This window comes from the organism of the source record quoted next, unplaced genomic scaffold, assembly GCF_019419815.1.
Source record: "Pyrus x bretschneideri cultivar Hongxiangsu unplaced genomic scaffold, Pyrus_bretschneideri_v1 Contig35, whole genome shotgun sequence".
Taxonomy (NCBI): domain Eukaryota; kingdom Viridiplantae; phylum Streptophyta; class Magnoliopsida; order Rosales; family Rosaceae; genus Pyrus; species Pyrus x bretschneideri.
In genome coordinates, this window is record NW_025999668.1 from 4832546 (window position 1) to 4857973 (window position 25428).

At 40.4% G+C, this 25428-nt stretch overlaps 1 protein-coding gene, 1 long non-coding RNA gene and 1 pseudogene across 4 annotated transcripts; 2 read left to right on the forward strand and 1 right to left on the reverse strand.

The window, feature by feature from the left end:
* Positions 1–3269: 3269 nt before the first annotated feature.
* Positions 3270–4791, forward strand: LOC125480718. Its single transcript, XR_007260992.1, has 2 exons — positions 3270–3914; positions 4594–4791. It is a non-coding gene; the product is annotated as an uncharacterized LOC125480718 (long non-coding RNA).
* LOC125480717 (rust resistance kinase Lr10-like) lies at positions 4125–5957 on the reverse strand. Of its 3 annotated transcripts, none has more exons than XM_048591757.1 (3): positions 5831–5957; positions 5733–5779; positions 4125–5580 (listed from the first exon to the last, which is right to left on the reverse strand). In XM_048591757.1, the coding sequence occupies exons 1-3, from the start codon at positions 5902–5904 to the stop codon at positions 4442–4444; spliced, it is 1260 nt and encodes a 419-aa protein (XP_048447714.1). In that variant the 5' UTR covers positions 5905–5957; the 3' UTR covers positions 4125–4441. The 3 variants fall into 3 exon arrangements, with proteins under 3 accessions (XP_048447714.1, XP_048447713.1, XP_048447712.1); XM_048591756.1 differs by having other exon boundaries at positions 5733–5782; positions 5834–5951; XM_048591755.1 differs by having other exon boundaries at positions 5733–5935.
* A 42-nt stretch (positions 5958–5999) lies between these two features.
* Positions 6000–25383, forward strand: LOC125480716 (annotated as a pseudogene).
* The last annotated feature ends 45 nt before the right edge of the window (positions 25384–25428 follow it).

Consider the following 25428-nt stretch of genomic DNA (forward strand, 5'->3'; position numbering starts at 1 on the left):
AATTTCCAAGTGACGAAGCCAACACAGCTCGATTTAGGGTCCTAGTTGACATTCCGGGTTGGGGTGTGTCAGTATGCGTAAATTATCTGAGTTGAATCGCTTGTAGTTCTCTTATTTAGAAGTTATGTCTAACTCATGGGAAGTATCTAGAAGCATACTCACATGATCTTAATGTACTTTTTTTCCTACGATTAGGAGCATTTTTCCCATTGGGTTTTTGCTACCTAACGAGGTTTTAATGAGGCACCCATCCTGAGATGATCATACTCCGTTGAGTTCACTACTTTCGTCCTGTTTGACGTTTGTTTTTTCCCATGCCTTGAGTTTTACCATAGCAAGGATTTGGGAGTTTTACTACAAATGCATACTTCAAATTAAATTTGAGACTCGCGATCACCCATTGTGCCGATGACTTCATCAACTATTATACCTTATATGCTGAAGATCTGATGCAATGGTTTGTTGAGTATTTACACACTCAAGGGGGAGCGTTGTAGTCATATTTAGAATAGGAATGTGATTGTGTAAATCCTAGAGGATATGGGAAAATATCTTATATTCCTATTAGGAGTAGATTACCTATTAAATGTTGTAATCCTAAAAGGAAAGGTTTTTACTTATCCTACTACTATAAATAAAGGCACAATGGGGTGAATCAAACACACCTCACAATTAAATCAATCTTTTTTCTCTCTAACCATAGCCAGCCACCCTCTCTCTCTAAACCCTAAATCGTTCAATCAAATAGGCCTATAACAAAGAGATTTTTTTTTTGGTACAACACTCATTTACGTGACTAATGTTATAACGCTTTTTTAAATGACTTATGTATAAAAGTATATAACTCGATGAAAAAATAAATTTGCTTGTGGAGTTTAATAGAGTCATAGACAAAACACGACATAGCTTAGGTGAAACCATGAAATGACAAATTTGCTCGTGGATCCAATGTAGAACTCATATTAGTGAAAACTGAAAAGCTAACCATGCCACTTGTGCTTAGGCAAGTGGCTCTATTATTTGGATTTAGATCCTCTCCTCAGCTTAGCATCCTGAGCTTATTAAGCAAATCAAACGGATCATTAGATCAAAATCCAATGGTTACAAACAGAAGATTCCTCTAAAAATTATAATAATTGTAGCCATGATTCAAAATTTAACGACCCGTGTGATTTGCTTACTAGGCTCAGGATGCTGAGCTCAGGAAAGGATCCAAATCCCTATTATTTGGCTCATACTAATCAGCAAAGAAGGAACCGACTGATTTTGCTTTTCATTGGCATGCATACTTTATGGGGTCAATAATTATGGTTGTGCGCCTTGCAGGTCAATGGTAAGAGCCCACTTCACTTGGACATCTTTGTTTTGAGTGGAAGACCTTGAATCGTTCAATTAATACAGACTTCGGAGTGAAACCTCATGGAAAATTAGAGAAGAACTACAATCTAGACTTCGAAGAAAATTCAATGGTTCCCCTTTTTTTTTCTTCTTCTAATTATAAGCGATATTCTAGGTTAATTTACATTAAAAAAACAAAAAAAGTTTACATTCGAGGTACAGTAGGTTGAAGAAGAACACTTTAATTATCAGAACAATTCAACACTTGCCAATAGTTTCTTTTCTTGTAGTTTGTTCATTTCCTCATATTGATTAATGTGTAATCAACATTATCTTTGTTTAATTTTGGTTGAGGTATGCATTAAACTTTGAGACGTATTTCAACATTCTGAAAGAGATGTGACTGGATCAATCTCTCTAGTTGGTAACATAACTCATCTTAAAGTGATTATAGTTCAAGAAAAAGTGAATTCTCACTAATAATTCATCATTATAATCTCACTATGTCTCACAATTATCACTCTTAATATGCAGAAGTAATGGAAAAAAGAAAAGAAAAATAATGTTACAAAACATATCGATTTGAATGGGAAATTGAGAACCTAGAAACTTTGAAAGATCATAAATGCAAAAGTAATGGATGAGATGAACAGACTGTCAGTATCTGGATGGATATGTGTATGCCCAATCCAATATCAATATGTTGGAGAAAATTAGGCAAGTTGGTTAGGGCATTGGCACCGTAAGGTTTTGGTTCAATAAAAATGACATGCAAAGTTTAAACACGTGACATTATTTTATAGGTCAAAGTATCATCATCTTGCCAGTGTACTCATTCAATATAAGTTGCTTGCTGCTCCAATATGCCTATATGTGATCATACAAGTGGCATCATTAGCTGGAGAGACTCATTGAAACCGGTGTTTAGTCCATATGGCGTCACTGTCAAATAAAATCTTGCCATGTGTTCAGAAAGTACTCTAACCATCTGATGAGTGACTGCCATGTGGTGAATGGTGTGTGAGAAAATCTCTCCATTATCCGACAAGATTATGGAAAAGAGAAAATTGCATAAATAGTACTTGGGATTTTTGGGTAAATTATACAAAAATATCTCAACTATGAGTCGTACCACAATCTCAACTATGAGTCGTACCACAATCTCATACCTCATGTTTTAAATATTGCAATGTCATATCTCAATTTATAAATTCATTGCAATGTCAGACCTCCATTAAGTAATACATTAAAGGAAAACTAATGAAAAATGTTTTAAAACTTTGAATCTTAACAAAAAAATTGGGCTTGTTTGGTATCCTATTTAAATTTTTTTATAATTCTTCAAAACATTTCTTAAGAATTTTTCTTAAAAACAATTTTCTAAGACTCAAAAACTTTTTTGATATGCGATTTAAAAAATTTAAGTCTTACAACTTAAATTGATAAAAAAAAATCCAAAAAGAAGGGGTTGAGAGAGAAAGAGGAGAAAGGAGGAAAGAAAATAAGAGATGATTGGAGGAAAGAGAAAGAAGTCAGAGGATCAGAGGAGATAGGGGGAAGAGAAGTGAGAGAAAGAACCGAGAGAATGAATAGAGCGGATTGGAGAGAAAAGAAAAAGGTAAAAAAAAAAAAAAAAGAGAAGGGGGAGAGAGAAAGAAGAAAAGAGAGATATATTTGGAGTGAGAGGGGAGGAGAGAAAGAAAAGAAAGGAGTGAGTTTAAGTTTAAAAACTCTAAAAACTCACTTTTTATGTTTTTAGATAATAGACTATATTTTTGAGTTAGTCTTCAGTTCAGTTTTTTAAAATAATCCTAACAAATAAGTTTTTAAGGCTTAAAACTTGAAAATTATTTTTTAGTTCAAAAAGTTGAATTCAACTAGAGTACCAAACAAACTCTATAAGTTTATTTAATGGTTATGATAAAGTCCAACATCAAATCGGCCCAATAAGACTAGCTCAAGGAATATAATTTACCAAGCTTCCAATTTTAACCCTGACGTCAAGTCTTGCCGTTTATTTGGTCCGTTACGCTTCAGATGGAGAGGGGAAGGACTGTAGATCTCTATTCATTTCTCACCCATCATCTGACCTTCTTCTCCGTCATATCAATGGGCTGCCTTTTTACTTCACGGGAGGCACGAAGAGATATGTGCTCCTCGATGATCTCTTTGTCGCGTTGCACATGACTTGTACAATATGCTTCACATCCTCCAAGCTGTCAACGAAGTTCCTTGGCAAAAACTGCAGCAGCCGTGAGTACTGGCTCGACGGCCGAGCGATTTCAAACTCGATGGTAAAGTGCAGGTCCACGAAGTACCAGCTCTGCCACAAGGAGGAGCCGGATTGGACGGGAACGACGTTGATGAACTCGTAGCTCCTGGAGGTGATTTTGCCGAAGGAGGAGCCGGATTTGACGGCAACGACGTTCAGACGCTGACCTGCATCTTCTAAGCGGCGACACTTACACACCCAGCATTTCTCCCCAAAACCCAGTCTCCCAGCTCCATTCAAGTGTTCCCTAGCTGAAGCAGCAGCAACTGATACTTTCCCCCCAAATGATCAGTAACAATTAGAGGTACTACTTCAAATTAAATTCCCTCACTTTCTTTGTGTTTTTTTTTTTTGGCAAATTCTTTTTTTTTTCTTTTTTTGATAAATTAATGATCAGTCACAAACTCGACACTTTATGTTGTACCAAAATTCTCGTTGATTTTGTACATCAACAATTTTTATTTTTTTTGTTCTTTAATATATCCAATTCAATGACAAAAAATAAACATGAATGTGCAGTGGAAGGAAATAATATTTGAAAATCACTCTCCTTCACAAACCGTTGAAACTGTTACACTCCATTCTCATCTTCCTTATAAATTTAATAAAAGTACATATCTTCAGACACCACACATAATTCCAAAATCTTTCAATTTTTAGTTGATTTACATTCCATGAATTTGAGTACCTCAAATTGTTGAAACATACAGCATACAGGTGTTGGAAAAAAAAAAAAAAAAAAAAAGATTCCCTTAATTTAGGTCTGAAAGATTGCACGTTCAATGTTAATCTTAGTATCTTACATACATTGGTGTTCATACACACACATATCTACTCTAGTTCAGCAATTGCTTCCAACTCTAGGCGCCTTGCTGGAATGCTCCCATTTCTAGTTGTAGGACCTGTAGGCGCAAAGGGATTAGGCGGCATGGTCAAGCTTTCTCCTTCTCCTTCTAACATCTGAACCGCTGTTTTCATGGCAGGACGATCCACCGGGTGCCATTGGATACACCATAGCCCTACAATTGCAAGTTTCTTTGGAATTTTACCATCTCCTTCGTCCCCAATATGGATTCGTAGGTCATCCCCTTCCTCTAGAAGATTATAAATCCACTGTGGATAGTAAATTTCATTTATGGTGTTCTCTATGGTTGAACCAATATTCTTCCTTCCTCCTACCATCTCGATCAGCAGCATTCCAAAGCTATAAACGTCTGCCTTGTAAGACACATTTCCGAAATTCCTGGAGAACACTTCGGGTGCAATGTACCCCATGGTCCCCCTAGCTGTAGTCATAGACACCATGCTTTGATCCTTGGAACATAACTTGGCCAAACCAAAATCAGAAATTTTTGGAGTGAAGTTTTGGTCTAGCAAAATATTATGGGGCTTGATATCGAAATGCAGGATTCGTTGATCGCATCCTTGATGAAGATAGTCAATTCCTTTGGCTATTCCTAGTGCAATATCTTGCAACTTATCCCAACCAAGAAAGAAATTCTTACTATCTGCAGATGAAATGAAATCCTGCAAGGAACCATTGGGGAAGAATTCATAAACAAGAGCTCGTACAAATCCATCAGCACAAAATCCAACCAAGCGAGCCACGTTGACGTGGTGGATTTGACCCATCGTTCGCACTTCATTTACGAACTCTTCCCCATCTCCCTTAGAACTGTTGAGGACTTTGACAGCAATAAAGAACTCGGAAGAGAGCTTTCCTTTGAAGACAGTTCCATAGGCTCCTTGGCCCAACTTGCCCTTGAATTGATTTGTAATCCTCCTAATATCCGCGTACAAGTACCTGCTTGGTTTGAGTGCTTTGTAATCCTCCAAGAATCTTTCAATTCTTAATCGACTCTCTTTTTCCTTCCTATCAGCTCTATATACCCGATATGCTGCAATCATCAGTAGAACAAGAAGCAAAGATCCCAGGATTCCACCTGTAACCACTAATTTCCATGTGTTGCCTGTAAAAGATAATTGCAACTTAAATCGGGACGAACAATTTTTATCCTAAGAAAAATGGTTCGGACAAGTGACAACATCCTTCAAATAATAATTACTGAGACATAAATGTAACGATGTTTAAAACTAGCAATGAATATAATGTTCTCCTTACTTGGTTTCCTCACGTGTTGACATTCAATTTCACTGTTGGTGCCATTGTTCTTCCATCTACACCTCTTTCCCTCTGCTTCACATTCTGTACAATTTGGTTTCGACCATTTGAATTGAAGAACACGGCCATTACCCACCCAATTGCCAAACGGAACTGATAAGACATCATACATCTTTGAACAAGATTGTAGATTCTGGAAGAGATTTTTATCCTAAGAAAAATGATTCTGGAAGAAATTCGCCATCCTACATAAGCGAGCCATATTCGTATGATACCGCCACTCATCTTCCACTTTCAACATCAATAGTTTACTTGAGGTGTAGAAACAAAATGAATTCTTCTCTGTACGTGGATACTGCTCCATGCTTGAATAATAGTGCCACTTCTTTGATTCAACCAAAATCATATAGTTATGTCAAGGTTGGCCCAGACGATATGGAAGTAGGGGATTTGGAGGAGGGTTGCGGAGCCGAGTGGATTGCTTTGATGCTCTTGGACTACTCTAAGGAGTAGTACTACAAGGCCTCTTATGAATATATACATAGTGCACTCATGTATGGCTTTGAGCTTCGAGTATATTGGCCAGATGAATTTGGGCCATCCTGCAAAGGCTATAGGTCTGCCACTCCTCGTCCTAAATGTTTTCCACAGACCGTCTCAGGTGCGTAATTCTCAAATGAAGTATTACCTTATTATGTTTTGGATAGTGTTATTCATACATCCCTTTTTATCTCTCACACACTTCTGTTAATTTTTATTCATTGATATTTTTCAATATTCGATCCGAGGACCAAAAATTAAGAGAGGTGTGGAAGAGGTAAAAATAGTTGTATGAAATATCACTACCCTTATGTTTTCCTCACCACCAAGTCAAATTCTATCCATCCACAATATGTTTGAGAAAATTTGCTTCTCATGGATATACCTCTCTACAGCTCTCACTCTCTTAAACAGCCGGGCTTGATCCCAACTTGTTCCAGTTCAATCTCCAATCGATCTGACGTTCTTCCTTTGCGGAGCCTCTTGCTTGTGACAGGGAGCTAGCCATTTTTTTTAAGGAACTTTAACGAAAAACTTGTGGTATTATTTGCTTTAACGAAAAATTATATTTTTATACTAAAAAGTCAATCATGTACTATTCACTTTAATCTTTATTTTGTCATTTTTGTTAAAATTCAAAATTTTCAAACCATTTTCATTAGTTTTCTTTCTTTTTATGCTTGAACAATATCGACAATTTTTATACCATGTCAACAATATATAAATAGATATAGATATTCTTATGGGATGAGGATCCCATCCAGATCTAAATGATGGGGATTCTAAGGATCTTCATATCTTAGCCGTTTATTGTATATTGTGCGATCAGTTTTTGACAGGTACTATTTGTATATAATTTTAAATAAAAAAATTCAAATAATTTCTAACCGCACGATATACGATGAACGGCTAAGATATGAGGATCGCTAAAATCTCCACCATTTGAATCCAGATGGGATCCAAATCCATTCTTATGGATATCATATCATCAGCAATATGTACACAATGCTGATACAATATCTATATATCATCTAAATGCAATATATCTGTATAAGGGTGATTTAGACATTTCATTCTATCTAGACTCTTATCTAAATTATGGTTGGTTTTATATTTCTATCTCGAGAACATCTCCAAGAGACTCTTTAAATCTATTGGGACGCTAGATTAAACAGCCATACTAAGAAAGTCAAGCTCCAAGAGATTCTATATCCCACTCTTTGTTTTTGTTTTGTGAATAGTTAATATATTTTAAAGAGGAGGAGGGAGAATTCAAAGAGTGAAGGATGAGAAATATGGGTTGTTTAAATATTAAAATATTTAGAGTTTGTTAAAGTATAGCGTGACTTTGTTAAAATATAAAGTGTTGTTGGAGATGTTAAACTAAATATAAAGTATGGCCATTTCCCAACACTAAATCTTAATTCCGCAATCAATTATATGACAAATGAATTATATGTTGCTCTATTTCATATGCTATACAGGTATCAACAATGGCAGCAACTTGAATTTTATTTTCTAACTGCTGTTGTGCTAATGTTGTTTTCTTGTTTTACTGTAGGTTTATTTCGATACCTGTGGGATCAATTCAGTAAGTGGTCCCTCTCCGAAACAAAACAAAACGAACAAACAAAAAGAAAAGAAAAACATCTATTTTTTGTTTCTCTTTCAAATTCAATGTTTACGATTTAGGAGTACACACAAGCCTCTGACTTTTGTCATTAGATTCAAACATGAGACATTTTCCAACAATTATACGTGAACATGGCATATGCAGTAAAACTAAATCATCATTGAAATTTGGCATTTGTTGGTCATATACCAATTACCAAAAGCGTTTATAGGAAGAATACTAATGCAAATTAAAACTATAATTTCTTGGTGATTGTTGCTTGAAAATATATGTTTCAAAACTTGTTGATTTTAAAATCTAATAAACTCGCTGTGGTATTGCTAATTAAAGTTGTGCATTTTCACCTTTGTCACTGCAGGTTATTATATGCGTAAAAACGTGAATTCTCGTAAGGACTTTCACTCTCAATTCAATGCTAATTTATTTCTTTGCCACATGTCATTCTATATGCACTTCTCACAAATATTCTAGTATGTCGTTGATGAATTTTGTGTGGTATATATTGCAGGAAACTTTCCTCGATGGTTACCATTCAAATCCATGGGTAGGGACTTTCTCCCCCAAGAGCTTGTATTTCTTGAATATATAGTCAAGTCTTTGATTTTTATTCACTTTTCAAACTCTGAGCCGTTACGGTCTTACCATTTCCATTTGGTTTTTACTTTTTGCTATTTTTGTTGCAGTGCGTGGATGGGGTATACTCATGGGCATCGGTAAGAATTATTGTATATATGTATTTGTGTGCATGTCCATTTTTAGCATAGATTCCAACTTCTCATGACTGAAATCAAATAAACTGTACAAAAAATTCATGGGTTATCAAGACTACTCGTATTCCAAAGGCTTTAACTTTTCTTTTTCTTTCTCCTCTTCCCTCTCGTTCTCTACCACTCTTATTCTGACATGGAACTCGAGGGTGGTCCGTGACACCTCAGATTTGCTGTCACCGGCCTCCGATTTAAGAGCTTGTGAGGTTGCCGGTGTCCCTTGTGTCCTTCTCCGGCATAAGAGAGGAGGAGCAATAAAAGGAGAAAGAAACAATAAGAAAGAAAGAGAAAGGGAAAGAGACACGTGAGGGAAGGATGAATGGTTAGGGGTGGGGTAGGGTGGCCGGTGTAGGTCTCCGAGAAGGAAGTCGGCCAATGCGGGAAGGGAAGGGTGGTGGAAATGATTTGGGGACTCAGAACTTGTTTAATTTATCTTTTTATTAAAATATTTTTTTTATAAGGAGAGCTGCTAATTTAGTTCTTGAATTATCACATGACTGAAAATTAGATCCCTAAACTATATTTTCAAAAAAATCAGTTCTTGAATTATATAAATATGCTAATTACATCCTTAATATTATATTCGAAGCTACTATATATAATTTTCCGTCAATTTAAGTCACGTTAATTGCATATGATACACATTGGAAGGTATATTAGTATTTTTTTTTTTTGGGATACTTTGGATGTGATCCCTAATCCTTAACATTCTTTGATTAAAACCTTAATAATATTCAAAGTTTGATCAAAGTCCCTTGACTTTGTACACCTCATTATATTACTATTACTATTAATATTTTTATAGTTTTGACATTAATTGTTTGATATTTTATGAGATTTATAATCCTATAAATTTAAAATCCCCATTATAATACTATTAGAAACGGTTACAATAAAAAAATTCAAACATTTTGATTGAATAAATGGATAAAAACTATGCAAAAATAAGAAATAAGAAATGGCAAAAGAATGCATCCATAGTGTTAAAAAAATTGGTACATTTCAAATATAACAAAGTGGTACATTAATAAAGAAGAATGGGTACATTAAAACTCCCAATTAAAAGTGGGTACAAACTAAAAATATAAATATATGATACAAAGTTTAGGCATAAAACATAAATATACCATATGTAATTTTTCTATCATTTATTAAATATACAATGTCACATGACGGTATACACATGGGTACAAACACAAATAAAACTTTAAAAAATATGGGCACAAAAAGAAACTAATAAATGGGTACAAATTAAAAATGAAAAGAAAATTGGTACAAATTAAAAATAGGTACAAACTAAAAATAAAAATATATAATAAAAAATTTAGCCATAAATATAAATATACTAATTGTAACATTTTTAACACTAAAGGAATATATTTTAAAAATAAAAATATTTTATTATTCAAATATTTAATGATGTTATTAATACCCAATGACCTTGATAAAAAATTGAAAATGAATAGGATTTTAATCAATGGAGTAACAAAAAGAAGGATGTGAACCTAATTTCTCATTTTTTGTTTTTATAAAGAAAAAGTGTGTGGAGTTAACTTTGGAGAGTAAATTAGACATTAGATTCGCAACCTATATGAAATGTTAGGGGTGTATAGGCAAGAAAAAAAGTATTACACTCTAAAGCGTGTCAAGTGACTTAAGTTGATGAAAAATTGGATAAAATAGCTTTGAATATAATAGTAGGGATGAAATTAGCAATTTTTAATGGATTTAGCTAGGGACTTATTTTACCAAAAAAATAAAAATTAGGGACCTAATTTTCACCGAGGTGATAATTCGAGGACTAAATAAGCACTTCACCCTTTTTTTTATAAGAGTCTTAAATTATATCATTCATTAAAGAGTGGCTTGATCTGAAGCTTACCTCAAAACAAGAAAAAAGTTTAAATTAGTGTGGATTTGACAAATAAGTTTCTGTTCTTATGATTCTTTTGGTGGTATATTTTTTATGCAGGGTTATTTTTTCTAGTAAGACTACTGTTTGGGGTTCCAGTTGTGACTGTATTTTTAGTATATAAATGGCGCAGAAGACATTGGTCAATGTACAGTACAATAGAAGACTTTCTGCAATGCAATAACAACTTCATGCCTATAAGGTACTCTTACTCAGAAATTAAGAAGATGACTCGCAAGTTTAATGATAAGTTGGGCGAAGGCGGCTTTGGCTCCGTATTTAAAGGAAAGTTACGCAGCGGCCGTTTTGTTGCAATTAAAGTTTTGAGCAAGCCCAAAGCAACATTTCATTAGCGAAATAGCTACAATCGGAAGGATTCACCACGCTAATGTGGTGCAACTTGTTGGTTATTGTGTTGAGGGATCAAAACGTGCTTTAGTATATGATTTCATGCCCAATGGCTCTCTTGATAAACACATTGTAGACATCGAAATTTCAGTAAAACAAATGTTCACCAATGCATTAAAGTTTTGACGTGTCAAGGCATACATGGCATACGCCACGTGTTGTACAAATTATACACGTGGCGTGTGACTCAACAAAATAGGGAGAAATACCCTTGAAGGATTAAACAAGTTTTTCTTCTCATTTTGGGCAATGACAAGGCAAGTACATTTCAATCCATTGAGGATCAAAACAAGTTTTTCTTCTCATGTTGGGCAATGACAAGGCAAGCATACTTCAATCCATTACGGATCAAAGCAAGTTTTTCTCATTTGGGCAATGACAAAGCATACACATTTCAAGTTTAAAATGGTGTTAAGTGGGAAATTAAGCCATAAGTTACACCACTTCAAGTTTAAAATGGTATTAAGTGGGAAATTAGGCCATAAGTTACACCACTTCAAGTTTTAAATGGTATTAAGTGGGAAATTAGGCAATAAGTTACACCACTTCAATTTCAATATTGCATTAAGTGGGAAAATTTGGCAATGGTGCTTGGAAAAGAAAAAAATATTTTGTGGTGGTGATTCATTCTCAAAGCCTATAAATAGGCTTCTCCATCAAGGTATCAAGCATCAACCAATTCACAAATACATTTCTCCACACACCAAAACCTTGAAGCCTTAGAGTTCTAAAGCTCTCAAGAAAATCCCGAAGGATCAAGAAAGCACTCTTTGTTCTTCATCAAATCCTCCTTCAAGATCAAGCCCCAACGGCCCTTGAAGAACTTCCACCAACTCAAGATCAAGCCCCGACGGCCCTTGAAGAAAGTGTTCATCCGTTCATCCCAAGATCAAGCCCCAACGGCCCTTGAAGAACTTCCACCAACTCAAGATCAAGCCCCGACGGCCCTTGAAGAAAGTGTTCATCCGTTCATCCTAAGCTTAAGCCCCAACGACCCTTTGGATCAACAACCTCAACAAATCCACACATCCAATTGTTCTTCAAGATTAAGCCCAAAAGCCCTTGAAGATCCACTCATCCATCAACCTTCAAGATCAAGCCCAAAAGCCCTTGAAGAAATCCACACAACCATTATTCAAGATCAAGCCCCGACGGCCCTTGAAGAAAGTGTTCATCCGTTCATCAACTGTTCATCCTTAGATCAAGCCCCGACGGCCCTTTGGATCAACAACTCATCCACAAACCTACACCCTACGAAGATAGAATCAGAGGACCAAATTTGAGAGAGATCGTAACCCCAAAATCATCAAACAAAATATTATTTTGTACACGTATTCTTGTTTCTTGTTTCAAGGAACTTTCGTGTTCACAAATTTGGCACGCCCAGTGGGACCTCTCTACCTCTCATCTCTATCCTCAAATCATCGAAAAAAACGCAAATGGCATCAAGAAAGGATCAAGCTGTTCCTGCAATCAAAGCAAAGAACAAGAACATCATCGCCGCAAGTGGTGGTATTTCGGGCATCACAACCCGAAGTAAAGCAAGAGCTCTTTTTGCCGCGGCTTCCGCCCCTGCATTAACTCTGTCAAAGGAACAAGAGCACCTGAGGTACGAGCCTGTGATCACCCTAGCCTCGCTAAGGGCATCAAGGGGAGAAAGCCCGAGGAAATACTCAGAGTCCCTACTCTCCGAAGCTGATTCGAGCGGCAGTACAACCATGCAAGTCATGACCACTGGAGCAACTTCAATCGAGGAGCAGCTAGCTCAGATGAATGAAGCAATCGCAAAGCTCACACGGACTGTGGAAGAGAAGGACTTGCAGATTGCCGCACTTGTCAGCCAACTAGATGCGCTGCCCGACGTGAAAGTCGACCCAGATGTTGGCCTATTAAAGAAAGAAGACGACGAAGAAGAGGAGCCACCAGCGGAGAAAGTTGAAGAGAAGCCGAAGCTAGACCAAGCAACGGTATTCATGGGATCTCTCTCTATCCAGCAGCTACAGGAGTTGATCGCAAACACTATCAAGACACAGTACGAAGGAAGCTCACATGACTCCGTACTGTACTCAAAGCCTTACTCCAAGAAGATTGATGCTTTGAAAATGCCAAGGGGTTATCAGCCCCCAAAGTTCATGCAGTTTGATGGAAAAGGCAACCCGAAGCAACATGTCGCCCATTTCATTGAAACTTGCAACAATGCTGGGACAGAGGGAGACTACCTCGTCAAACAGTTCGTGCGTTCGCTGAAAAGTAACGCTTTTGACTGGTACACTGACCTCGAACCTGAGTCTATCAACAGTTGGGACCAGCTAGAAAGGGAATTTCTCAACCGTTTCTACAGCACTCGTCGTACTGTAAGCATGCTAGAGCTGACCAGTACGAAACAGTGGAGAGATGAACCTGTCGTCGACTACATAAATAGATGGCGCTCCTTAAGTCTGGATTGCAAAGATTGGCTTTCTGAAACCTCTGCCATTGAGATGTGCGTTCAAGGCATGCACTGGGGGTTACATTACATCCTCCAAGGCATAAAACCAAGAACATTCGAAGAGCTAGCAACTCGCTCCCACGACATGGAGCTGAGTATCGCTAATCACGGGAAAAAGGAGCCGATTACTAACTTCAATAAGGATAAAGTATTCGCCCCAAATATAGACAAGACTGGGAAGAAACCCGCTAAGGAAGCTTTCACCGTCAACACTACCCCCGTCAAGACCTCCTCAGCACCCATCAAGACCTCCTCAGCGCCCATCAAGATCTCCTCCAAGAAGAAAGGGAAGGAGATAAAGACAAGTGAGCCTTCTCGCACCCAAGACAGATACAAGAGCACTTTGAGAGAGTTGGAACAGAAAACGTACCCTTTTCCTGACTCTGACATGGCTGCCATGTTAGATGACTTGCTGGAAAAAAAGGTGATTGAGCTACCCGAATGCAAGCGTCCTGAAGAAATGAATCGCACAAACGATCCTAGGTACTGCAAGTACCATCGTATCGTGAGCCATCCTGTTGGCAAGTGCTTCGTTCTTAAAGAACTCATCATGAAGCTAGCACAACAAGGGCAAATTGAGCTCGACCTTGAAGACACGGCCGCAACGCATACCACTACAATTGCGTTTGGATCGTTTAAACCTGTGCCTCTCCAAACGACACCTGACCGTTCCCGTGAATGCTCAAGTTGCACAGCACCTCCTACACAACCATCACTGGAGAGAAGCGACCAAGATGCACATGCTGATGATGAAGAAGGATGGATATTGGTAACCTACAAAAAGACAAGGAAACCAAGACCACGAGTCATACAACCAAAGGTGGAACAAAGAAGAAATCACCACGGCCGCAACAATGCGAAGCCTAAAAGAAGCATAAAGCATGATAAGACAACATATGCTGGGGAACCTATGGAGCAGGAGCCACGCATTCCCGTTTCCTTGCGTGAATACTTCCCGAATGACTTTTTCCAACAGTGCACTACTGTGGCCTGTCACATGGTTGAAGTAGAAATAGAAAAGCCCTCAAAAGGCAAAGCTATCGCCACTGAAGTAGAAAAGACCCTCACACCCGAAGAAGGTCTACCAACACACTTTAGCATCGAGGAAGCGCTACCATTGCCAAAAAAGATACGAAGAGCACTAGCAGCAGTCCTGGCAGGTCCCGGCGACCACGAAGTGCGAGAAAGTAACGACGAAGGCTCGAAGCTTCAGCCACATGAATGTGCCACATGTTGTGCCACCCATGACACAATTAACTTCACTGACGAAGACCTACTGTTGGGATCAAAGCCTCACAACCGTCCTCTCTTCGTCTCAGGGTACGTAAGGGAATACAAAGTCAACCGCATGCTTGTGGATGGTGGGTCGGCCATAAACATCATGCCGAAATCAACAATGACCATAATCGGCATCAAGGTGAATGAGCTATCCCTGAGCCGTCTGCTGATCCAGGGTTTTAACCAAGGAGGACAAAGGGCGATGGGCACGATCCGAGTAGAGATGACCATTGGTGAGCTCAAATCAAGCACGATATTCCACGTGATTGATGCAAGAACTTCCTACAGCTTGCTCTTAGGAAGACCTTGGATCCACGTAAATGGGGTAGTGCCGTCCACCCTTCACCAATGCCTAAAATTTTACCGAGAAGGAGTGAAGGTGATCCAAGGTGACACTAAGCCATTCACCGAAGCCGAATCACACTTTGCAGACGCCAAGTTCTACATGGACGAAGACATGGTACCCGAAGCTCTTCCGGAAGAGATCAAATCCACGGGCAAAGCAGCACCTAAAAAGCAGGAGTGGCAAGCCATGCCTAAAAAGCAAAAAGAGCAGGCCGTGCCATCTTCAAGCAAAGATGATGACGAGTTTGCTAAACCTGCAACAACCAAAGGGAGTAGGATGCCGTCAGAAGGACCAAACGCACCCATATTCCGGTATATCCCGATGTCAAGAAGAAAGAATGGTCAATCTCCATTCGAAACTGGAACAAGAAAAGTCGACACACAGTGGCACACGGATAATGTGAAGTTGCTCAAGACGAATGCAGTTTTGCCTCTGACACAGTTAGGGGGTGCTAAGGCCGCAAGACTACAACAAGGCTTCATAAAAGCTCTACCAAAGAAGGTGGAATCAAGCTTTCTTCCAACCAAGAGGACCGAGGAAGGATTCGACCCAAACGCCTACAAACTCATGTCAAAGGCCGGGTACGACTTCGCTTCTTCTGAGGCGGCTGGAAAGAAGGTTTCAAACACTGTCAATGACAAAGAACGTAACCTCACCAAAACTCAAAAGGAGTTGAAGGAGCATGGTTACGGAGTTAACAACAACAAAGCCGGACTTGGCTTCACACCAAATGCACCCGTGAAGATTTCAAGCAAAGTGAAGAAAGCTAGCGCTCAACACATCAGCGTGAGCATTGAACAAGACCAAAAAGAGCCTAAACCCGCCCCTCGGACGTCGGTCTTCGATAGGATGAGCCATTCAAGCTCCAGAATTTCAGTGCTTAATCGCATTGGTAATCAAGGCCGAACCTCTGTCTTCAAGAGGCTTAGCGCGCCAACATCCCAAAGCTCTGTTTTTAAAAGGTTGTTAAAGCCTAAGAAACAAAGCAACACAACCATCTATCCTCTGCGACGATCAGCTTCGGAAAGATTTGAAAATAATGAGAAGCCTTTTGGGAAGAGGAAGACAACACCAAAGGAAGAAAGGTTCAATGGGTTAGCAGAAAAAGGCGACGTTCGAAGCTTGATTCCTTCAAGGATGAAGCGCCAAGCAATCCTAGAGGTCGACACAAAAGGACCACTGAAGGTAAGGAGGCGCATCATCATCCACACTGGCAAATCTTCATGCCAACAAACCCAAGAGAACGGCACTGAAGATGAAATCCCTAAGAAAGATGTCACTTCTGGCTCTTTCGACTCAAAGTCTTCACCTCGACTGTTGGGGGCATGCTCCAAGTCAAGTGAAATTGAAGGATGGACTCATGTCACTCCGAAGAAACTGCACGAGAAACATATGTCTTCTCCACAAGTGCACCAATCGGAAAGGGGGCAAAGCAGCTACCGTCAACCTTCAAAGCTACATGAAAATGTTGAGGATGATGAAATTACAACATAAAGATCGCTCATGCGGGATCTTTTCTTCCTCGAAGACGTCTTCAATTACTCGATCAAGGCTCCTTGCTATGAAGATTGTGAGGAAAGCAGTTCGAAGGTCGCTTCGACGAAATTGGACAAGCAGCAACCATCTTGTCCACAAGTTTACCAGTCGAAAATAGGGCAAAACAGCTCTTGTCAACCTCCAGAACAATGTGAAAGTGCTGGAGATAATGAAATTTCGACACAAAGATCGTCCATCCCCATCACAATGTGCGACCTCTTTCCAGAAGACTTCTTCAATTACTCGGTCAAGGCTCCTTCCTATGAAGATTGCAAGGAACGCTTCTCCCAGAACACCAGACAATCTTTATGCCAACAAGCCCGAGAAGACAGCACTGAAGAGGAGATCCAAGATGTTTTCCACATCACGGTTCAAGAAGGTGAAGAAGACGAAATCCCCGAGGAAGATGTCACTGCTGCACCACCACAGCTTGAAGATGGGGGGCAAGCCACGGTCGATGATCTCAAGGAACTCAACTTAGGTACAGGCAAGGAACCAAAACCTATCTTCGTAAGTGCATTATTAAGTACAGATGAGATAGAGGAGTATTATCAGCTGTTGTTAGAGTACAAAGACGTCTTTGCCTGGACCTACAAAGAAATGCCCGGCCTGGACCCTATCATCGCTGTTCATCATCTTGCGGTCAGGCCTGGAACACGACCGATAAAGCAAACTCAAAGACGCTATCGATCTGAGCTTATCCCACAAATCGAGGTCGAGATCGACAAGCTAATCGAAGCAGGCTTTATTCGAGAAGTGCAATACCCCAAATGGATCTCCAACATCGTCATTGTCCTCAAGAAATCAGGACAAATACGTGTTTGCGTAGACTTCCGGGACCTCAACGATGCTTCCCCAAAGGACGACTTCCCCTTGCCAATCATTGAAATCATGGTGGATGCAACCACTAACCATGAGGCATTATCATTCATGGATGGCTCTTCTGGGTACAATCAAATTCGCATGGCCCTCGAAAACGAGGAACTAACAGCCTTTCGTACTCCAAAAGGTATCTACTGCTACAAGGTGATGCCCTTTGGTCTAAAGAACGCTGGAGCTACGTATCAACGCGCAATGCAGAAAATCTTCAATGACATGCTACACAAAAACGTAGAATGTTACGTAGATGATGTGGTGGTTAAGACGAAGAAAAGATCAGACCACTTGAAGGATCTGCGAATAGTGTTCGAAAGGTTGCGAAAATACAACCTCAAGATGAACCCGTTAAAATGTGCGTTTGGCGTCACCTCTGGAAAATTCCTCGGCTTCATCGTCAAGCACCGTGGTATTGAAGTAGACCAATCAAAGATCAAGGCCATTCAAAGCATGCCCGAGCCAAGAAACCTGCACGAGCTGAAAAGTCTACAAGGACGGCTAGCCTTCATCAGACGCTTCATCTCCAACCTCGCAGGGCGTTGTCAACCGTTTAGTCACCTTATGAAGAAAGATGTTCCATTCGTATGGGACAAAGCATGCCATAATGCTTTTGAAAGCATAAAGAAATATTTGTCAAGTCCACTTGTCCTGGGGGCACCTGTGCCCGGGAAACCACTCATATTGTATATTGCTGCTCAAGAAAGTTCAATCGAAGCACTCTTGGCGCAAACGAATGAATCCCAAAAAGAAGGAGCACTTTACTACCTCAGTCGAACTCTCACCGGCGCTGAGTTGAACTATTCCCCAATAGAAAAGATGTGCCTCGCTTTGGTGTTTGCCATTCAGAAACTCAGACATTACATGCATGCTTACACCATCCACTTGGTTGCTAAAGCCGACCCTGTCAAATACGTTATGACTAAGCTAGTCTTGACAGGGCGACTCGCTAAATGGGCTTTGCTTCTTAATCAATATGAGATCATCTACGTCCCAGCTAAAGCCGTCAAGGGACAAGCGCTAGCAGACTTCCTTGCCGATCATCCAATCCCGGCTGATTGGAAAATCTCAGACGACTTGCCTGACAAGGAGGTGTTCTACATCGACATCTTCCCAACATGGACGATGTTCTTCGACGGATCCGCACGAGCAGACGGAGCGGGGGCAGGAGTAGTATTCATGTCGCCACAAAAGCAAATACTACCTTACTCCTTCCAACTGAATGAGCTATGCTCCAACAATGTTGCTGAGTACCAAGCATTGATCATCGGGCTCCAAATGGCGATCAACATGGAAATCACAGCTCTTGAGGTATATGGCGATTCCAAGCTCATAATCAATCAACTCTTAACTGAATATGAGGTGAGGAAAGATGATCTCGTCCCATACTTCCGGCTAGCGACCCAACTGCTACAAAAGTTCGAAGCTGTGACACTGGAACATGTGCCAAGAAAGGAAAATCAAATGGCAGACGCTCTCGCCAATCTAGCCTCGAGTATGACACTAAGAAAAGATGAAGTTGCAGACGTGCCAGTTTGCCAAAGATGGGTGATTCCGCTCGTTAATGAAATGTCACTAGATGATACAAATGTCATCTCAGTACTTCCAGTTGATGCTGAAGAGTGGAGACAGCCGCTGATCGACTACTTAGAGCACGGAAAGCTTCCTGATGATCTCAGACACCGTTCCGAAATACGTCGACGAGCACCTCGCTTCCTTTACTACAAAGGAACACTCTATCGACGCTCTTTTGAAGGAGTGCTCCTGAGATGCCTAGGTGAGGAAGAAGTTAATCTAGCCATGGAAGAAGCACATTCAGGTGTGTGTGGGGCACATCAGTCTGGACCAAAGCTACATTTCCGGCTTAAAAGAATGGGTTACTACTGGCTGAGCATGGTGAAGGACTGCCTGGAACACGCCAAAAGGTGCCAAGCCTGCCAATTCCACGCCAACTTCATACATCAACCGCCTGAACCATTACACCCTACAGTTGCTTCATGGCCAGTTCGACGCATGGGGATTGGACGTTGTAGGACCAATTACGCCAAAGTCATCTGCAGGGGAAGCTTACATCCTAGCTGCAACAGATTACTTCTCCAAGTGGGCTGAAGCCATCCCTTTAAGGGAAGTAAAAAAGGAAACTGTTGTTCGTTTCATCAAGGAGCATATCATCCACCGATATGGGGTGCCTCGCTACATTATCACTGACAACGGAAAGCAGTTCTCCAACCGACTCGTGGACGAGCTTTGTGACAAATACAAGTTCAAGCAGCACAAGTCTTCCATGTATCATGCTCCGGCCAACGGCCTCGCGGAAGCATTCAACAAGACGCTGTGCAACCTCCTGAAAAAGGTAATCGGCCGAACAAAGAGAGATTGGCATGAAAGAATAAGTGAAGCACTTTGGGCATATAGGACTACACATAGGACTCCTACCCAAGCTACACCTTATTCTCTCGTATATGGCGTAGAAGCTGTTCTACTGCTCGAAAGTCAAATTCCCTCACTAAGGATGGCTATACAAGAAGGCTTGACTGATGAAGAAAATGCAAAGTTACGCCTTCAGGAGTTGGAAGCGCTAGATGAGAGAAGGCTCGAAGCTCAACAACACTTGGAATGCTACCAAGCACGGTTATCCAAGGCATTCAACAAGAAAGTCCGCCCAAGGTCTTTCCAAGCCGGAGATCTCGTGCTGGCATTGCGTAGGCCTATCATTACAACTCATAAGACAAAAAGCAAGTTCACATCAAAGTGGGATGGACCCTACGTAATACAAGAGATCTACACCAATGGCGCCTACTTAATCATGGCAGAAGACGGGTTGAAGATCGGCCCCATCAACGGCAGATTTTTGAAGCGCTACTACCCCTAAAGCAAACGGCACCAAACGCTCCTGGCCCGCAAGAGCATAAACTGTGTACGGCAAAATCATCAAAAAAAAAAACCATCACTCATTTGAACTACGTCATGACTTGATCCCTCCTCAACCAAGGGTACGTAGGCAACTTGAAACTTCAAAACTTCAAGTACAGTCACATCATCAAAATAAAAAAATAAAAAAAAAAGGAAAAAAACACATCTTGGTGATGTATATGTTTTATCTGTATTTAGCACAATACACTGAATAAAATAAAGCATGTACATTGATCTCCGAGAAATTACAAGTGTGTACAAAAAAAAAAAAAAAAAAAAAAAAAAAAGATGAAGCTTTCACAAAGGATGTGTACGTGAAGCCCCACTACGTGGCAACACTCTCGGAGCAGGAGGCATCGGAGCAGAAGGCATCGGAGCAGAAGGCATCGGAGCAAGAGACATCGGAGATAGAGCATTCGAGGCCTCAATACTTGGCGGAACGCTCGATGACCCAGGAAAAATGTGCCTCTGGAAGAAAGACGCAAGCCTTTGACGGTCGCTTTGCATTCGACCTTGAGATTCTTGCATCTCATCAAGCTTCCTCTTCATGCCCGACGAATAGTTATTTGCAAGCACATGCAAACTTCTATTCTCGTACTTAAGCTGTTTAATCTCCTGCTTAAGATCTTCCACCTCTGCCATCAATGATTCCACTTGACGAGACCGAGCAAGCAGGCGTTGACCCATGTTGGACACAGAGCTCGCACACTGAACACTGAGAGCGAGGGACTCTTGAACGGCCAACTCATCGGACCGTCCTGAAAGCAGCCTACTATCTTTTGGTGTGAGTAGGTTCCTAGCTACTATTGTAGCTGTTGTTGCATTCTGCATCACTGAGTCTTCACCTGTAAGAGGACCGTTAGAAGATAAGAAAGACGGGCACCATACATTACCTTGACGCGGCGCAACCGGATCACTGCTGAGACTCAATTCTAAGCTAAGGTTCGATGGGTTAGCCATTTTTTCAAAGGTGTTAAAAGAGATGGGTGGATGGAGTTAAAACTCAAAAGGTCGGAGATGATTTTCAGGAATGAGCAACCTTCAAAGTGTGCATGTTAGAGGTGATCAATACCTCTATAAAATCGAAGAGGCGCTTGCTCAGAAATCAAAGAGACGTTGGTTCAGAAATCGAAGGGCCGCTTATTCAAAAAGTGAAGAGACATCGCTCTGCAAATCTCAAAAGCTGGGTTTTCCGGCGTAAGTTGGCGACGCTTTCTCAGCTTTTCAGAACACGGGTGCCACTTTGTCAAAAGATCACGTGGAGGTCATCATCGCAGCTACACATCTTTAGCCGACAAGCGCAAAGTTCGGTGGCGCTTTCTCTGCTTTTCAGAAAACGCGTGCAGCTTTGTCAAAAGAGGCGCTCGTTCAGAAATCGAAGAGGCGTCGTTCAGAAATCAAAGAGGCGTATTCAAAGATCGAAGAGTCGTCACTATTTCAAAAAGCCGGATTTGCGGGATCAAAAACGTTTGTCGACAAGGGTAAAAGAACAGTACCACCACTTGCTATTGGGAAATCCCTATATATGTCGACTTTCATCTTTTATGGCAAGGCAGACCTGCAAACAAAAAAAAAAAATGCCCAACTCTTCCTCACCTCCGAGAGTACACTCCCAGCAAAGCATCTCAAAATGCTCAGTTTTCTTCCTCTCCGGGAATGCCCTTGCAAACAAATGACACCAAGGCAAAAGTATCTCATATCATCAAGGGCGAAAGCAAAGGTATCTCATATCATGCTTTTCCCCTATCTTTTCCTTTGCCCTTGTTCTCACCTGCCAAGACAAGGACAGAGAAAGCAATATGTCGGAACCTCCACTCAAACTTGCGCTGCCACCAAGAAGTGATGGTCCATTCAAATGCAAGGTTTGCATTCAACTCCTGCATCAGGAACAAATACTACAAGAGAAGATGCTAAACCTGCATAAGGAAATACCACTTCTGCAAAGGGGAGCAAGTAAGGCAAGTGAAAATGATACATTGAAGCATGTGGAGACAAGCTGCAACTGCATATGCTGAGCTATCCTCTAACCCTCTTCAATACGAATTGGAGAGATTGAACAAAGAAACAGAAAAAAAGGAGTAAGCTCAGACCTTCGGAGGAGACCAAAAGAATCCTGCTGCCCAGTTCAAGAGTAGCACAAAGGAAAATCAACGAGTGGAGGAGACCAAAATAATCCTGCACCCAGTTCAAGAGTAAGCCTGCGAAAAATCAACGATTGGAGGAAACCAGAAAATCTTCCAGTCGAACTCAAGATCAAGCCTCAATGGCCCTTGAAGAAATTTCCAGCCCAATTCAAGATCAAGCCTCGACGGCCCTTGGGTTGACATCTACATTAAGGGACTTCAAAACGCATCTTCTACACGTGTCAAGCACATGTCTACGACGCGCCTTGAAGTGGGGGCATTTGTAGACATCGAAATTTCAGTAAAACAAATGTTCACCAATGCATTAAAGTTTTGACGTGTCAAGGCATACATGGCATACGCCACGTGTTGTACAAATTATACACGTGGCGTGTGACTCAACAAAATAGGGAGAAATACCCTTGAAGGATTAAACAAGTTTTTCTTCTCATTTTGGGCAATGACAAGGCAAGTACATTTCAATCCATTGAGGATCAAAACAAGTTTTTCTTCTCATGTTGGGCAATGACAAGGCAAGCATACTTCAATCCATTACGGATCAAAGCAAGTTTTTCTCATTTGGGCAATGACAAAGCATACACATTTCAAGTTTAAAATGGTGTTAAGTGGGAAATTAAGCCATAAGTTACACCACTTCAAGTTTAAAATGGTATTAAGTGGGAAATTAGGCCATAAGTTACACCACTTCAAGTTTAAAATGGTATTAAGTGGGAAATTAGGCCATAAATTACACCACTTCAAGTTTTAAATGGTATTAAGTGGGAAATTAGGCAATAAGTTACACCACTTCAATTTCAATATTGCATTAAGTGGGAAAATTAGGCAATGGTGCTTGGAAAAGAAAAAAATATTTTGTGGTGGTGATTCATTCTCAAAGCCTATAAATAGGCTTCTCCATCAAGGTATCAAGCATCAACCAATTCACAAATACATTTCTCCACACACCAAAACCTTGAAGCCTTAGAGTTCTAAAGCTCTCAAGAAAATCCCGAAGGATCAAGAAAGCACTCTTTGTTCTTCATCAAATCCTCCTTCAAGATCAAGCCCCAACGGCCCTTGAAGAACTTCCACCAACTCAAGATCAAGCCCCGACGGCCCTTGAAGAAAGTGTTCATCCGTTCATCCCAAGATCAAGCCCCAACGGCCCTTGAAGAACTTCCACCAACTCAAGATCAAGCCCCGACGGCCCTTGAAGAAAGTGTTCATCCGTTCATCCTAAGCTTAAGCCCCAACGACCCTTTGGATCAACAACCTCAACAAATCCACACATCCAATTGTTCTTCAAGATTAAGCCCAAAAGCCCTTGAAGATCCACTCATCCATCAACCTTCAAGATCAAGCCCAAAAGCCCTTGAAGAAATCCACACAACCATTATTCAAGATCAAGCCCCGACGGCCCTTGAAGAAAGTGTTCATCCGTTCATCAACTGTTCATCCTTAGATCAAGCCCCGACGGCCCTTTGGATCAACAACTCATCCACAAACCTACACCCTACGAAGATAGAATCAGAGGACCAAATTTGAGAGAGATCGTAACCCCAAAATCATCAAACAAAATATTATTTTGTACACGTATTCTTGTTTCTTGTTTCAAGGAACTTTCGTGTTCACACACATTTATTCCAAAGAAGGAAGTATCCCCTTAAGTATCAAGAACATGTATGAGACTTCTCTTGGAGTGGCTCAAGGGATCGAATATCTACATCAAGGGTGCGACATGCAAATTCTACATTTTGACATCAAGCCTCATAACATTCTTCTTGATGAGAACTTTAAAGCAAAGGTTTCTGACTTTGGGCTTGCAAAATTGTATCCCGTAGATAATAGCATTGTCTCTTTGACGGCAGCAAGAGGGACAATGGGATATATTGCTCCTGAGTTGTTCTACAAAAATATTGGAGGCGTCTCGTACAAGGCTGATGTCTATAGTTTTGGAATGTTGTTGATGGAAATGGCAAGCAGAAGGAAGAATTGGAAAGCAACGGTAGAGCATTCAAGCCAAATCTACTTCCCGTTGTGGGTATACGATCAGTATATTGTGGGAAATGACTTGGAGATGGATAATGTTACAGAGGAGGAAAAGAAAGTAATAAGAAAGATGGTTATAACTGCCTTGTGGTGTATTCAAATGAAACCAAGTGATCGCCCTTCGATGTCCAAAGTCATCGAAATGCTTGGAGGAGATGTTGAATGTCTGCAAATGCCTCTCAGGCCTTCTCTATGCCCACAAGAGACGTCTGCGACTATGGGTGATATTCAAGACAATAAATCGAACCCAATATGTTCTAACTTGGAGCTAACATGTTCATTGTCAGCTAGGTGATGGTCAAATTGTTAAGAAAGTGCAATAATGTAATATTAATTAAATTCTTACTATAAAGTGATTTAGTGAGTCATCTGTAATTGATTGGGCTTGAATTCATATAGGAACTACTTCGGTTGGTGCCTTTACAGCTACATGTTACTCTAATTGCATCTAAATCTATGAGGAGCCTTTTGTGGATGTTGGCATGATATTTTTTTTTGTAGGACCTGCTGAAACAAAAGGAATAGAGGTCACTGTCAAGTTTCATAGGACAATCCACCAGGTGCCACTGGACGCACCCTACCCCTACAATTGCAACTTGCTTTGGAATCTTACCATCCCCTTCTTCGGCATATGGATTCGTAGGGCATCTCCTTACTCTAGAAGATTATAAATCTGTTCTAGATAGTTAATTTCATTCGTAGTGTTCTCTGTGGTTGAACCAAAACTATAGACATCTGCCTTGTAAGACTCATTTCCGAAATTCCTGGAAACACTTTAGGTTCAATGCATCCTGTGTTCTGGCAAGATATTATTGGGTTTGAATCGTTTG